Here is a 16,112-nt window from a genome sequence, read left to right as displayed (position 1 = left end):
CTGTCTCAGTGCAGGGCTGGACTCGATGACCTGTTGAGGCCCCTTCCAGCCCCACATTTCTGTGGCTGTGTGTGTGAGGGTGCTTTGTAGGATCAGGGCCTGACTCCTCAGCCTGTGCAATTTTTTCCACAGTTAATTGAAAACTAACTAACAACAAAGAAAAAAATAACCCCATGGAAACCCAGCATGTCATTTTCCAACAGAACAAAGGCTACAATTGTCTGGGGAACTTGTTACAAAGTCCAGGTAGAGTCTCTGAGTTGGCAGTGCCAAGGAACAGCTTGCATCATCTCAGCATCACTGAACTGTATTGAGAAGCTGTGCAGAATTAAAAGTCTGGGCACAGACAGAGCAGAGGGGCTGCCCGAGGTCTGATTCAAGGGGATGTGAAGATCTAGGCTAGGGATTAACTACAGCTAGGCCTCAGCCATCTGACTGAGAACCAGATTTCAAACACCGCAGGAGCAAAGGTTTTGAATTCAACCCATGTTAAAAATAGGGATGAAAAATTCAGAACTAGATCGAGGTGCAGATTTGAAAGCACTCCTAGTGCCTGGGTGATGGAGTCAAGGTTTGTTCTGGGGCTCTCTTGGTTGGCCGGAAGTGGCCTCTCTTGCCTGCCTGAGAGTTTCCTGAGCCCCCCTAACTGCACTTCCAGGGACAACTTTGATCATGTCCAAGGGCGTGCAGGAAGCACTGGTTGGTAGCAGAGGGAGACGAGGGCATTGGTGTGTGGGCGATTCTGGCCCTGGAAAGAACTTTGCTGACCCTGCCATTCCGTGCAGGCTGGTGCACTGTGCGACTGGCCTAACGAATACCCAGGCAGGGGACGAACTTCGGAGAAAGGCAAATCCCCCATCCCCCAGCTCCGGAATAAAGCAGGCTGCATAGCAGCAAGGGGCAGGTGGCTTTTCCAGTGTATCTGTCTTGCATTGCCGCCCAGGTCCAATTTGATGGCTTGGGCTGCCCCATGCCCCGAGGCTGTTCCTGTGTCTTTTGCCTTTCTCCATCATGCTGTGCATGTCTGCGTGGTCCCTGCAGAGCGGGGCGGAGAATCCACCCCCAGCCTCTTGGGACAAACAGTAGAAAGACGAGCAGGGACAGCTATTGCAGCTGCTAGGAGACGTGTCAACAAACCCCTTTGCAGCAGCCAGTCTCAGGAGAAAGTGACAAATAAGACACTAAGTCTCCTCCATCTCTCCACACCTGATTACAGAAGGAGAAGCTTTGCCTTGGGAGCAGCCGAGCTTTTCTCTGGTTGATGTATTGATGCTAACCAGAGAGAGTCAGGGCAGCGTGGCTGGACTTTCATGTGGACGCCGTACATGTGCATGGATGCCTTCGCTGTGCTGCCGAGAGCTGCCCTCTGACCCTGGCTGCTTTCACTTTCAAAGCAAGCTCCTGGCCTATGGAAATCGGCCCGTTTCCATGTCACTTTAATGTCCCTTCCTGCCCTGCGCGAGACCATTCCCTCCAGTGTCCCTGCTGGACACTGCAATGGCAGGTAAGCGTCAGGGCTCTGTGCTGGGGCTGTGTCCAGGAGGAGCAGGGAGAAGGGGGTCAAATTCTAAGACAAAATGGCCCACAAAGGAGACCGATTCAACACGGACTGAGATTCAGGAGCCTGGGAGCAGGGATGGGAGCTGCTTGTCGAGTGGGGGAGGGGGTTGTGTGATGTCAGACTTCTCAGCTGTTCACTGTTGTTAATCATTTGCAGGGTTGCCCACCCCGAGCATTTAAAAATCAGAGTGAGGCCCCCACAATCATGGGCTCCAAAACATAGCAAATGGTGGTGGTATTTTCTCTTTGCCTCCTGCTTTCTGAGCCGCTGGGATGCATTCAGCTTGTCAGAATTTTCTCCACAGCCACCAGGGCTTAGAGGCTGACTTTTTGCTTTGAATGAAAGCTGCGATTCTCGTGTAGTCGTGGAGCGGGGCGTTAAGAAAAGCAGCAGATATTGTGGGGCCTGGGATAAAGCCACGCGGGGCAGCGCAGAGAGCGGGCGATCGGCAGTGCCATGGGGGCCGTGCTGCTCCGTGTGTTCTAGCAGGGTGCAGACTTGCCCACTGGCCTGGGCGCTCAGCCGCGCCATACACTGACGGGGAACATCTCCACCAAGGGAGGGGCTGGGACTCATCAGCTCCGAGAACTGACAGGTCAATGCTCACTTTGCAGCGACTGGCTTATGACCGTCCCCACCCGCCCTGCACCCGTGATGCTATTTTAGGGTGACCAGATGTCCCTATTTTTGGGTCTTTTTCTTATATAGGCTCCTATTACCCCCCACTCTTGTCCCGATTTTTCACATTTGCTGTCTGGTCACCCTATGCTATTTACACCCATGCAAATGAAGAGCAAAATGGGCATGAAATGCCAGCTCAGATTCTCCCACCCCACACTTACGCCAGAGGGAGCATTTTCACACCCACCCTGCTCTGCTTTGCCAAGGTGCAAACGACTGCACAAGCTGTGGGGCTGAAGGAATCCGGCTGCATTGCCTTTATGAATGGTGCAGGGCCCGATTCTGCAGTGCCTGGGCCCCTCTCACTTCCCCTGAGCAAAGTGGGTTCAAGATGCTTCTGCTTTGACCCTGTCGCCTTCTCCACCCAGGTTGCCTTGACATAGAGGCAGGGCTGCCCGGGGGGGCGGGAGGGCGGAGGGGCAAGTGGGGCAATTTGCCCCGGACCCCGCAGGGGCCCCCATGAGAGGTTTTCGGGGTCTCTGGGGTGGGGTCCTTCACTCGCTCCGGGGCCCCCGGAAAACTCTCATGGGGCCTGGGCCCCCGGAGCTTCTTCCGCTCCAGGTCTTCGGCAGCAGGGGGTCCTTCCGCCCTGGGACCTGCCGCTGAAGTGCCGGGGCTTCAGTGGTAATTCGGCGGCGGGGGGCCCCTGCCGCCGAAGACCCCAGGCCCCCTGAATCCTCCGGGCGGCCCTGCATAGAGGGCAGGGTGAGGGTGAGTCAGGCCCCCAGAATGCTGTCAGGGGTTTTCCCTATGTTCCCCAATATTCATGTACTGTGACCTATTTTCCTCTTCACAACAAAACTTGCTCAACAGCTGAGGTGTCTCTCACTCAGCCAGTGGCTGTTCTAACTTCGCCTAATCCCTGTTTTCTTTAGTTACTAACTGATTCTGCTCCTCACCCCTGGCTTTCAAGGCGCTGTCTGTGGGCAAGGCCAACACTCCCAGCTAGGGTGACCAGATAGAAAGTGTGAAAAATCAGGACAGGGGGTTGGGGTAATAGGATCCTATATAAGAAAAAGCCCCAAATATCGGGACTGTCCCTATAAAATCGGGACATCTGGTCACCCTACTCCCAGCTGTCAGTGCCATGGTGCAGGGCAGGCAGGACACCAGCGGCTCCTGTCTGCCCATCACTCCCTGGCACAGGGCTGAGTCCTTTGGGGAACTGAACACAGCGGTGCACAGTACCTGGGTGCCCCAGCACTAGCCCCCATTCTTCTCTGTGGCAAGGGCGTTTGGATCGGGGTCTCTCGTCCTTCTCTTTCCCTGTGCTGTCTGCCTGGAGCTCAGGGCTGCCGTCCTAGTGCTGCTCCGGGCTGGCTCTTGGTTTGGGGGGCCACTGTAACAGGGTAGGGAGTGAAACCTGAGACAGGCCTTCCCTCACCTGCATTGCAACCTGAAGTCAGGGCCAGGGTCAGGATTCGAATCCAGGATCTGCAGATCCCCTGCCCACTGCTCAACCCTCCAGGCTACTGTGGAAATGCGAGCTTTTATTCTCATTATTGTAAACCCTTTGGAAACCTGTGAGCATGGTGTCCATAACTCCCGGTAGTGCGGAGTTAGAATGGGGGTTTCACAGCGATGTACTGAGCTGTCTGGGCCATGCTTCGTAATACCTCCCTGTCCCTTCCACCTCTCTATCATAGCCTGTGCAATGGGCTAAATCCTAACAAACTTGTCCCTGGAGTTCTGTGGCGCAGGGAGAGATGTTCACGGTCTGGGTTATTCCTCCCTGGGGCAGATGAGTCAGGATCTCTGTCCTTGAAGCCAATGTTCAGCAGTGAGTCATGGCAGGGCTGCAGGTGGTGGGTTAATGCACAACATGCCAGCTGCTTGACAGGAAGGAAATCCAGGAGTCTGGTGTGAAAAAGAAAATCTGTCTGGGGAGTGGGTGTGTGGGGCAGTGAGAGTGTAGGGGGGAGGAGGAGGGGTGTATCTTTGGGGCTGGGGGGTCAGTTTAGCTTTCTGCCTTTTCCTCTGCCCATCCCTGACTTGATTTCCTCCAGGAAGCTGCTATCTTCTGTGTGTGGTGTCTGTATAAATGCCACATTGTCTTGCAACAGCCCAGCCTGTTCACCCATAAAATACCACCTGCGGCCTCCAGGTGATCATGCAGGGCTTTGAACAAACACATGACCTCTTGTGTCAGCGCCCCTCCAGTGGCCTCTGAATTCCAGCCCCACCTCACAGATGGGGCCTCTTTTATAACCAAGAGGGCGGGTGCCACCATGCCAAGGGTGGGGAAGTGATAGGCTAGGCTTAGCCTAGGTCGCTGAGGAGATTCCCACTCTGCAATAATCACTGGCAGCTGCCCACTCTACATAAATGCTTAGGGCCAAATTCCCACACTGGTCCCCGGGTGCTGGCAGGGACCCTGCTGAGCTTCTGTCCTTCTCCTTCTCCCATGGAGCGTCCCGCCTGTTGGAGCCCAGCTCAGGGTTCTGTTTGGACTTTCAAAGGCCTTTTAGACCAGCTGAACTCTCTGTGCCTATGTGGCTGCCTCGGGTCGGTCTTTGTTGCAGTTTCATTGCAGACAATTCAACCCTGGTGAAATTTACAGGCGATGCTGGAATGAAAACTTGCCTAGAGACTAGACTAGTGTCTAGAGACAGAAGTGGCCAGTTGAAGGACATCCTGTGCACGTCAAATCCTTCTTGAGCAGAGTGGATAAGGTCTGAGCTATAGTTGGTCTTAGCCTTTCCTTGGGTCTATGCAATCTCCTCATATCAAAAGAAATTCTCTGCTTTCAGTCTGGTCTCTGGAGGCAGCCAGTCAGTGTGTGCGCGGTATCTCTCTGGCTGACTTCAGACAGAGCCCATTGTAATTGTAGCTGCACTGGCTAAATTCAAAGCCGGGCAGGAACTGGGCCAGCTTGTTTATGTAAAGCAAACACTTTCCTTGGAAAGCTGGGCGCTGCTCTGACTAATTAAAATGACCTTTTCTGTCGTCTCCGACAGAACATTAATGCAGCTTCTGGTGCTGTGGTGCCCCAAACCGCGTTCTGCCAAACACAAACCAACGAACGTTTGACTCAGAGATGAGCATTGGAATCCAGGACATTTGGGGGGGTTCACCCAAGCCTAGGTTTGCTGCACCCGGCTTGTGTCAGGGATCAGCTACCGGCGTCATTCTGACTTTCCTGATTCCTCTGGCTGTGTGGCTCAGACCACACGGGGGTGATGGGGCAGAGCTGCGTGCTGAACGGTTACATTTACTGCTTTTTACTTTTAAGAAAGAGAGGAAGGAAATCTTCCCATGCAGCGTCGACCTGTAAGGGCTCATTAATTAGTGGGTAAATGGTATGTACTCTGCACTGGGAGTGAGGAACTCCTGGGTTGTACCAACTCACTGACCTTGGGCAAATCACGCCGCCTCTTTTTGTCTAGTTCTCCCATCTATAAAATGAGGGATGGTATTCCTCACTGCGAGGTGGTTGGGCTGATTCGTCAGGGTCTACAGAGGGCTCGCTCTGTGATGGGCACTATTAAATGGGTAATTACGCTCTGGTGCACTGCGTCAAAACCTACATCATTGGCGTGAAAACGTTTCCCATTCCTTCTACCAAAGAAGCCTGCTAGCCAATGTGAGCTGTGCTCTGTGCAGACTTTGCAAAGGAAAGTTCCTAGAACCTTCTAAAAATGGCGGTCAGATCTCTGGGACATAGAAATGGGACATCCATAGGGATGCCTCCTACACGTCCATTGTAGTAGCCTGAGTTACGGTCACGTTCTGCCCCCTTTAAGCCTATTGACTTCAATAGGAGCGTGTACTCCTCAGTGTGAGTAAGGGGTGCAGATTTGGGGCTTTGTTCCCATTGAAATCAATGGTCATTCTCCTGTCCTGAGCCTTGTCTGCACTAAGCTCTTTTGGGGAAATATCCTGCTGCTCACGGTGCTAGTGTTTTCTCCACCTGCATTGGTGACACAGTGATGGAAACACCCATGTGCACTGCCCCTGCTCACACTGCAGCTGCCACTGGGGGAGAGACAACAGGGCAGATTTTCTGAAAACCCTCGTGCACACAGCTGTAGTGTTAGTGCACATGATTGCACCCACATTCCACAGGCCGGCTCCAGGGAAGGCTGGCACAATTCTTGCCCATGCTTTGCCCAGCTGTCGCAGTGACTCTCTTAGGGGACGACCCCTCTAAGAACACATGTATTTTGACCTCAGGAAGAGCCGTGGACCCCAGCAAGCAAACTTTTGAGGGGCAGCTAATTCCAGCGATGTATTGGTGCAGTTCCTAGGGAGGAGAGGCAGGAGGGGAAGCCGGGCAGAAGTTGGGGAGCCATGGGCTCTGGGCAGTAGCGTCTCCTGATATATTTAGCAAGCAATAAAGCAAAGTCCAGAAGAAGAAAGGAGGCAGAGGATGGGTTACACTCCCGGGCTGAGAACTTTGGATATTCAGAGCCAAAGAAGAATAGGTCATTTGAAAGGGGGAACAGGAGTGCCCTGGTTTTCTCTTTCACACCCAGGGATAATAATTCTGCCTCGTTCAAACGTGGAGCTGCTCTCTATCTGACTGAGTCTGAAACTCCGGCAGGAGAGCAGTGAAATGGCAGCGAATAGGGAGGTGAGCTTCTCTCATCCCTGTGTGAAGGATGGTGGGATCTGCCAGGGGGCCCTGGGAGGTGAAAAAAAGCCTTTCTACGCTACCATGCTGGTGACTCACCATGTTTGCCCAGCTGCGAGGTGTCCTTCAGCCTGTGGAGAGAGTCAGTTTCCCAGATCCAAGGGATGCCTGAAACGCAGCACGTGCCCTCCTATCGCTGGGTGCCTGAAAGGTGCCAGAACCCATGCGGTTTGTCCAGAGTCTCAGATGCTCTGCGGCTGTTCCCACTCTCCCTGAGCGGAGCAGCCCCTGCTCTTTGGTGCTCTGTCCCAGCACTGACCGCTGGACAGCGGGAGTGCTATTTAACACCCACAACGGAAGTCGTCAAACAGGAATTATGATTTGGATTGTAATTTGACACCCATCTGTCAGCATCAACATCACCTGCATAATCTTCTCTGCAGCTACCCCTGGAGAGTGACTCACCTGCAGAGCTATTGCTAAGATTAGCCTATCAGGAGGGAACTGATGGAGCAAGGCTGTTCTCATTGTGATAACAGGCACCTGACCGGTGCTCTCCCACTGTCTGTCTGTCCTTCCGCATTGCTCAAAGTTGGTTTTGAGTCAGAAATGTTATAGTGTGGAGGGGGAAGGAAGAAAATGTGACACGGAAGGTTACCAGGCGGTTATGCCCTTACTTCTAAGGTCACCAGCTCGTCATATTTCTAGACAGGACACCCAGTTTCATTACAGTGAGTCAGTGAGCACAAGTTGCCCATCTCTTCACCCAGTTTCCTTTCTTCAGCTGCAGCTGGTCCAGGTTCTTTGTCCTTTCCTGACCTGAGCCGGTGTGTTGTGTTGCTGTTGACTCTTAGACAGCTGCCATGGTGCACCCCAGAAGAGGCTCCGTTTCAGTGGCGGGTGCCGTGCTCCATACATTTATCCCTTGCTTACCCTGTGTGTGCACGTGTAAAGCACGTTGAGCACCTCGGATTTTACGGGGCTAAGCACAGCTACTTTACGAAAACGCGTTTTGAAGATTGCCGTGGTATTGCTGTCTCACCGAAAGCTCTCACCACTGAGCTGGGCTGCTTCATCCAGGGGCTTTATGGCACAAGGTGCTCTGTTCTCCAAGGCTTTCACTGCTCAGCTGTAGGAGATGCCCTGCGTGGCTTCTGTTGCTAGTCAGCATGTCACCTCCAGAAGAGTTACAGCCAACTTGTGGTGGCTCATGATGAGAATCCAGGGAGGAAACAGCACAGGCGACTGGCGCACGCAGGTTACAGCCAAGCACCGCGACACGTGTCGGGCTGGGACAGGGAGTGCCAGGCCCCATCAGTCCAAGTGCCACCTTTGGCGGCTGGGCCAGCTGGGTTCTTGGCCTGAGGCTGCGCATTGGTGGCTGCAGAACATTGTCCTGCACGTGAGGGCCTGGGTGGGGATGGGAGCCTGGCCCTTCATTCTGCTGAGGCCCTGTTCCCCCGGGGTGCCTCGGGGACAGAGGGAAAGCGCAGCGGAAAAGCAACGCGGTGGCCTTGGCAGGAAACCCATCTGCTGTGATAGGCTGATTGTTCTGGGTGCTTCTCATCCGCTGTTATCATGCCAGCCCCTCTGGCCCCACATGGTTGGGGGGACAGGACGGAATGGATCGTTCCCCATGCCCAGCCCCTGTGGCTCCACATCGGGGGAGGGACGGACTGGATCGTTCCCCACTCCCAGCGCCTCGCACAGCCCCAGCCTGCCTGCATCTCAGGACAGATCCTGGCCTCGTTTCCCCTGGTCTAGATCCGGAGGAACTCCCCTGACGTCACTGCAGAGTTAACCAGGGGTAGCTGAGCTCCTGGTCCCTAGCTCTCTAACAGAGAGAAGGTTGAAGGGTGACTGATCAGTCGGTAAGTACCTGCATGGAGAACAAATATTTAATAATGGGCCCTTCAGTCTAGCAGAGAAAGGTCTAACGTGATCCAATGGCTGGAAGTTGAAGCTAGACAAAGGCAGACAGGAAATAAGGCATATGGAGTAATTAACCGCTGGAACAATTGACCCAGGCTTGCGGTTGATTCTCCATCAGTGACGGTTTTGAAATCCTGATTGGATGTTTTTCTACAAGCTCTGCTCTGGGAATGATTCTGGGGCCGGTCTCTGGCCTGTGCAATTCAGGGGGTCAGACGAGATGATCACAATGGTCCCTTCTGGCCGTAGGGTGACTAGATGAGATGAAGAAAATATCGGGACACCGGGGGTGGGGTGGGGTGGGGTGGGGTAGGGTAGAGGGGCAAAAAAAAAAAAAAAGGCGAGTGCTGCTGGCGGAGCAAAATATCGGGACAAATTGCATCCCGACCGGAGATCGGTCGGGACGCGGGACAAACAGCTAAAAATCAGGATGGTCCCGATTTTATCGGGATGTCTGGTCACCCTATCTGGCCTTGGAATCTATGAATCTCTGTGCGTACGTTTCCTCATCTGTAAGCAGCACTAACACCTGTCCCACGGATGGGGGTGGGGGAGGCTGTGACGTTAAATCATAACCACTGACGTTTGCACAGCGCTTAAATACCCTGGGATGGAAGGTGTTAGGAGGCAGCCAAACCACCCAACCGCATTCTTTGAGCCTCTCTGATCCATTGTGTTGTACTGCCTGACTGGGCTAGCCACCCGCAATCACCATCTCATTGTCTCAGCCCTCACCTGCCTGGGCTCAGGGACCGTATCAGGCCCCACAGCCTGTTTCTTTCTTTCTGCCCAGGACTCTCCAAAGTGCAAGTGTTTTAAATATTCTCTGCCCCGCGCCCAGTGCAAAGCGGGTGTGAGACGCTGCCGTTCTGGGGCATTGGCCAGGAGATAAACAAATTGCAGCCAATCCCTGGGGGCGAGGGAGGCAGCTGGCAGCCTTACCTTGTTTACTCCTCCCTCTGCAGCATCAGGCATCGGCCACTGCCGGGGGCCAGACGTGAGGGGTCTGATCATGTAGGGCCATCGCTGTGTCCCTAAGGACACCGCTTATTTCAGCACACGGGGGAGCTCGATGGGAGAGAGTTTTGGGGAACTCAGAGGGGTCTGTGCCCTTCCTCCACAAATCCAGCCCCTTTTTCAGAGCTGCCTCCCTAGGACCCACTTGGCACCATTCTGGGACTAAACCGGGGTTGGACACTGTCAGCTGGGGGAGATGCTTGTGCCACCCGCCCTGTAACCGCAAGGCTCAGCACAGCAGGCAGCAGATGTCTCGTCCTCAGCTGGAGACAAAGAACATCTCCCTTGGGTCACCCGGAGTGCACACGGGGAAGTTTGAGTCACAAGTTGCTCTCTGTGTCCCTGTGTCACACCGAGAAGTTACACCTGCGGGTTGGAATGTCTCCATCTTCCCAGGGAGTCGCCCAGCAGTGTGTAGAGCAGCCACGCTCTCTGGAGAGCTGGGTCTCCGTGCGGTGTGAATCGGCGAGGAGCTGTGATGTACAGACGCCCCCGACTCACGCAATCGTTCCGTTCCGGAAAGCCTCATATAACTCGAATTTTGTAAGTCGGAAATGTATACCCGTACGTTTCCGCAACTCGAAAATCCTATTTCTGGCTTATGGAACTTTTTCCATATGTGCGAATTTGCGTAAGTCGGGTCTTGCGTAACCCGGGGAGCATCTGTATGGTGTAACAGGCGCCCCGAGCGCCGATTCCTCAGTCATGCCCCAGCTCGCTAGCTGCCCTCTGGCGCAGTCAGAGGCTGCACAATGGCTGGGCTTGACTTACCCGAGGTTTTTTACATGTGTATGGAGATGTGATAGCAGCAGGAGCCCTAAAAGCAGAGAGCCAGTTTCCTCCCTCGGTTTCCACTGCAGTCTGGGATGCTCTGTCAGACAGACCCCACCCTGGGCATACCAGGACAGGCACTAACAGCTCTGGCACTGGGGACATTACGATGGCTTTCCCGTAATAACACAGTAATGAGTAACACAGGGGCTTAGGTTCTGCCCTGAACTAGACCGCTGTGCCTCTGCAGGGTAGTAGTGACATGTAACAACACTGCCCTACCTGGTGCGGGGGCTGTGATGTTTAACTCACTAGTGTTTGTCACGTGCTTTGAGAGCCTTGGCAGGAAGCTGCTGGAGAAAGGGCTAGCGTTATAACCTCCCGGGCCCTGGTTCAGGACAGCACTAACACAGGTGCTACACCTGTAAGCATGCACTTCCATAGGCTTTAAGCACAGGTTTAAATACTGTCGCGACTAGGGACGCTGGATGCTCTCTGGCGCTGGGGAGAGGTGCAGTGATCATTAACAAACCGTCTCCAAAAACAGTTGCAATAGTAAATTAAAAAATAATTCATTTGAAACACTCAACTTCACTCTTGCCCTTCCTGTGCTATGGGGCTGCTAAGTGGGATGATGGCTTGGGATAACCTGGCGGATAACCGTTCACCACCAAATTGCCACAACCGTTGACCATGCAGAGAAGTGACAATGGACACAGCTGTGCCTGTCTTACCTGACTCTGCTGTCTCAGCAGGTGAGCAGGAAAGTAATGAATTAATCAAAGGAGGTGGGATGTGTTCTTCAGAGCAATTCCCACATGCCACCAGGCTGGAGATGGAGTGAAATCACAGCACCTACTGGAGAGGGAGAATTTGGCAAAAATGCCTCCCCCGCCAAGTATGTTACGGCTGCTGCCTAATGGATTTAATATGTGAAAACAGGGAGGAAAATCAGATCAGCGAGTCTGTGGGTTGTAGTTCGAGATGAGCATGAATATGACTGAAAGCTCTGGCATTTGCAAACCTCCTTAGAAACTGAGGGTGTGTGTATTTTAATTTTTGGTTAGTTAGAACCTTTCCAGAATAGCAGGCAAGAGTCTTCACTGCTTCATTATACATGCAACTTACCCCTGGCTAATGTGATGAGATGATCAGTATTGGAACTAGCTCAGTATCAGAGTCAATTCTTTTGCAATGCCTGCTTGATAGGTCTCAAACTGTGACTGTAAATGGGGTGTGTGTGTGTGTCATTGAATGGGTGTGTTCATAAAATCATCACTGATAAAGTTTGCAGGTGACACAAATATTGTGGGAGTGGGGAAAAACGAAGAGGGCAGGTCACTGATTCAGAGCGATCTGGATCACTTGGTAATCCGGGCCCAAGCAAACAATATGTGTTTTAATACGGCTAAATGCATCCATCTAGGAACAAAGAATATAGGCCATACTTACAGGACGGGACTCTAGCCTGGGAAGCCGTGACTGAAAAGATTTGGGGGTTGTGGTGGCTAATCAACTAAGTACGAGCTTCCAGCGTGACACTGTGGCCAAAAGAGCTAATGTGATCCCGGGATGCACAAACGGGGGAATCTCAAGTAGCAGGAGAGAGGTTATTTTACCTCCGTATTTGGCATTGGTGTGACATGCCCTAATAGTAATAGACTTAAGGAGCACAATCTATTTAGCTTAACAGAGAGAAGGTTGAAGGGTGACTGATCAGTCGGTAAGTACCTGCATGGAGAACAAATATTTAATAATGGGCCCTTCAGTCTAGCAGAGAAAGGTCTAACGTGATCCAATGGCTGGAAGTTGAAGCTAGACAAAGGCAGACAGGAAATAAGGCACATGGAGTAATTAACCGCTGGAACAATTGACCCAGGCTTGCGGTTGATTCTCCGTCAGTGACGGTTTTGAAATCCTGATTGGATGTTTTTCTACAAGCTCTGCTCTGGGAATGATTCTGGGGCCGGTCTCTGGCCTGTGCAATTCAGGGGGTCAGGCGAGATGATCACAATGGTCCCTTCTGGCCGTAGGGTGACTAGATGAGATGAAGAAAATATCGGGACACCGGGGGTGGGGTGGGGTGGGGTGGGGTGGGGTAGGGTAGAGGGGCAAAAAAAAAAAAAAAAGGCGAGTGCTGCTGGCGGAGCAAAATATCGGAACAAATTGCATCCCGACCGGAGATCGGTCGGGACGCGGGACAAACAGCTAAAAATCAGGATGGTCCCGATTTTATCGGGATGTCTGGTCACCCTATCTGGCCTTGGAATCTATGAATCTCTGTGCGTGCGTTTCCTCATCTGTAAGCAGCACTAACACCTGTCCCACGGATGGGGGTGGGGGAGGCTGTGATGTTAAATCATAACCACTGACGTTTGCACAGCGCTTAAATACCCTGGGATGGAAGGTGTTAGGAGGCAGCCAAACCACCCAACCGCATTCTTTGAGCCTCTCTGATCCATTGTGTTGTACTGCCTGACTGGGCTAGCCACCCGCAATCACCATCTCATTGTCTCAGCCCTCACCTGCCTGGGCTCAGGGACCGTATCAGGCCCCACAGCCTGTTTCTTTCTTTCTGCCCAGGACTCTCCAAAGTGCAAGTGTTTTAAATATTCTCTGCCCCGCGCCCAGTGCAAAGCGGGTGTGAGACGCTGCCGTTCTGGGGCATTGGCCAGCAGCACACGGTGCAGGACAATGAGGAGTTGGCCCCAGGCCCAGGAGACCGTGTTACGTACGACCAGGTCCTGAGTAGCCTAGTGATGGACCTGTGCCAAACAAAAGGCAGCGAAAGGTGCAGACTTGTCGTGTGGTGTCACGCCAGCCTGGACGAACACAGCGGGAGCTGGAAGGCTCCCCGGGCCGGGTGCGATGCAGAAGCCTTTGGAAAAGGGGAGGCAGCAGTTGCAGTGGCCAGGAACCCCCCAGACAGGGTGCCTGGAGACCAGTGCCTGCTACTCCAGCCCATAGAGCGGACTAGTGGCTGCAGAGGCCACAGGGGGGTGCATGGCAGCCTGACTGCCTGCCCGCAAGTTGGTGGGGGGCTTGTTCACTCAACCCCCACCCTTGACAATGTCAGGGAACTGGTCTGTTTCGGAGTCTCACCCTCAGCGCTCCCTGGCTAAGGCCCTGCCACCCCGTCTCGCGCTCTCGCCCCATGCCGGGTGGTGCAGCGCCTCTCCTGTCTGCCGGGGCCACTGGCTCTTGGCCCTGGTGCTGCTGTGATCCGGAGGAGAACACAAAGGCGCTGAGGACACAATGTGTGTTGTGTAATATTGACCTGAGTGGCACCACACCCTCCGTTCCGGGAGCAAGCTTTCCTGGCCAGGTGGGGAGGCCTGTCTGCTCCTTTCTCACGGACATGCTGTTTGTTTTCTAACATACCAATAACTGGTCACAATAGCTGGGAAGGCCAGAAGAGACTGTGATGTTCATTTGACCCCCTGCAGAACATGAGCCAGGGGCCTCCCCCAGGGATTCCTGCAGCTGGCCCAGGGCTTGTGGCTGAGCCAGATTGGCTGGGAGCCCCCAGCGACGTGACAGAAGGGAAACCTGCAGTCACCACACGGGACAAAGTGTGAAAACAGACCCCACGACTGGAACCGTGCCCCCAGACAATCTGGGTTTGGATGGAAACTGACGCATTAACTGGAGGCAAGACAGGGCAACCCCAGGCCCCAGCTTGGGACCCACCTCCGAGGACGGCTCCTTTGGAAAGTGCTGATCCATTGGGCAGCGTCGAACCCGGGGCCGTGGCAGCTCAGCATGGCGGCGTGGCTGAGCATTGCCATAGGCCTGGGGAACTCTGGCCGAGCCAAGCTCTCCGCAGCGGGACGCCCTCTGGTGCTGCGACTGGATTCAGTAACTTGGGACCCCGGTTACACAGACTGGCAGGTGAGAGTGGATGTGCTGCTGACCTGCTCACGCCGGGTGCCTTAGGAGAGCTCAGCTTTGCATTCACTCCATACGTCTTGATATCACTTGCACCTTAAGAAGCAAATTTCCCAAGCTGCAGTACCTGGATTTGGTGCAGCGGAAGGGGTCAGGAACCTGCAGCAATCCTCCCCCTGCCCCCTTCCACCAGCCACGCTGTTCCCTGAGCCGCTGGTGCAGCGGAGCTGAGGACTGTTTTACATTGCCCACCTTGTACCCTGTCGCTCATGTCCCGCCCTGTGAATGTTCTGCACTGTTCCCTTCCCTCCCTCGCTGGGTGAGCGGAGGTGGCCGAGCTGCAGGAACTCAGGTGGAACAGAGTAATCCCGGTGCAGCTGTGATACTGAAGGCAGCAGCCCTGGGGACTCCAAGAACAGCTTGTTCCTTTTCCTAGCTAAAACAGAAACTTCCCTGGAGCTGCTGAGCGGGAACCAGGTGTGGTTTGGAAAGTGCACCAATGTCTAGGCCCCGTGTTCCCGGAAATGCTCCCTCTTGTTTTGGGGCACATGGAGCAAGGCAGCGCCGGGGTGGAAGCTGATGTGGTACGATTGGCAGGCGGGATAAACCCCTCCCTCTCTGGCTTTCAGAAATTCCATGGGCCAGGCTGGCTAGACTGGGAGCTAGACAGACAGCAGGAATCTACCCAGGCTCGGCTCCTGTTTTGTCCAATGGCCTCGCTAAGGAAGAACCTCGTTTATATTCAGCACAGCGGAGTCGTGTCTCCGTTATGGTGAGATGCAATCTCTTGCTAGGATTTACCAGCGACTGCATGCTGTGCTGTCACTCGAGGGGCCTGGGTCAGGGCCACAAATCAGGGCCTGGTTCGTGCAGTGCCAAGACGGGGATTGGGCTGCAGGACAGGATGTTGGCATGTGCATGGCACTAGGTCACCCTCTAGTGAAAAAGGGTCCTTATCTCTGGCTATATCTGCTGTTGTAACCCCCCGTGCCATTGCTTGTGAGGGTTTTATCTCCCCAGCAGGCTGGATCAGTTGCTGGGAAAAGGCTGGGCTTGTGGCTATGGGGCAAAGCTTGGAGATACTCCATGACTCGGTTTCCCCTCCCCCTCTTGTCTAGTTAGACTGCCAGCTCTTCGGGGGATGGATTAAGTATCTGTGCAGCACCCGGCACAGTAGGCCCCAATCTCAGTTTGGGGATCGAGCTGTTGCTGTGATACAAATACAGACACTAAAAATCAAACCAAGGCACCCTCATGATTTAGATCAGCTGCAAAGCCAAGCCGCTGTTGCTGACTATATTTTCCTTGGAAGTAGTTGTGTTCTGCCCACTGAACCACTGAAATGCTATAGTGGTAACATAGGGACTCCAGTATTACCAGCTCCATGTGCTCAAAAAAACATGAGTCAGGACCCAGAAAATCCCGAGTTTGGCTTACAAATCATGAGGTTTCAAAAACAATGGGTCCAGGGTTCTTTTTCTTTCCCTTCTGGTCTTGGAGACGATAAGGTCATTCAGATCTTCAAGCTTTTCTCTGCAATCACAGGGGCTAGAACCTCGACCCCCTGAGAGTCTCACCTAATCCCGTCACTCCAGGAGCGGGGCTTTTAAGCAAAGTATCAAATATCATGCGATGCAATAAAATTGGAAGAGCTGGGATCTTGGATTGTCAGCTCTTTGAGGAGGGGAA

At 53.6% G+C, this 16,112-nt stretch overlaps 2 protein-coding genes across 2 annotated transcripts in view; one reads left to right on the top strand and one right to left on the bottom strand.

The window, feature by feature from the left end:
- The window catches only part of TMPRSS4 (transmembrane serine protease 4), a 32,202-nt gene extending 25,108 nt beyond the window's left edge, over nucleotides 1-7,094 (bottom strand). The window contains exon 1 of the mRNA XM_054005655.1: nucleotides 6,915-7,094. Coding sequence (XP_053861630.1) covers nucleotides 6,915-6,917 — 3 coding nt within the window. The 5' untranslated portion in view covers nucleotides 6,918-7,094. The remainder of the gene's footprint in view (nucleotides 1-6,914) is intronic.
- SMIM35 (small integral membrane protein 35) overlaps nucleotides 1,449-16,112 on the top strand; it is a 29,968-nt gene continuing 15,304 nt past the window's right edge. The window contains exon 1 of the mRNA XM_054005659.1: nucleotides 1,449-1,504. Coding sequence (XP_053861634.1) covers nucleotides 1,498-1,504 — 7 coding nt within the window. The 5' untranslated portion in view covers nucleotides 1,449-1,497. The remainder of the gene's footprint in view (nucleotides 1,505-16,112) is intronic.

The sequence above is a fragment of the Malaclemys terrapin genome, chromosome 15 (assembly GCF_027887155.1).
Source record: "Malaclemys terrapin pileata isolate rMalTer1 chromosome 15, rMalTer1.hap1, whole genome shotgun sequence".
NCBI classification, from domain to species: Eukaryota; Metazoa; Chordata; order Testudines; family Emydidae; genus Malaclemys; species Malaclemys terrapin.
The sequence above is the reverse complement of the archived record's forward strand: the minus strand, read 5'-3'. Positions and strand labels throughout refer to the sequence as shown.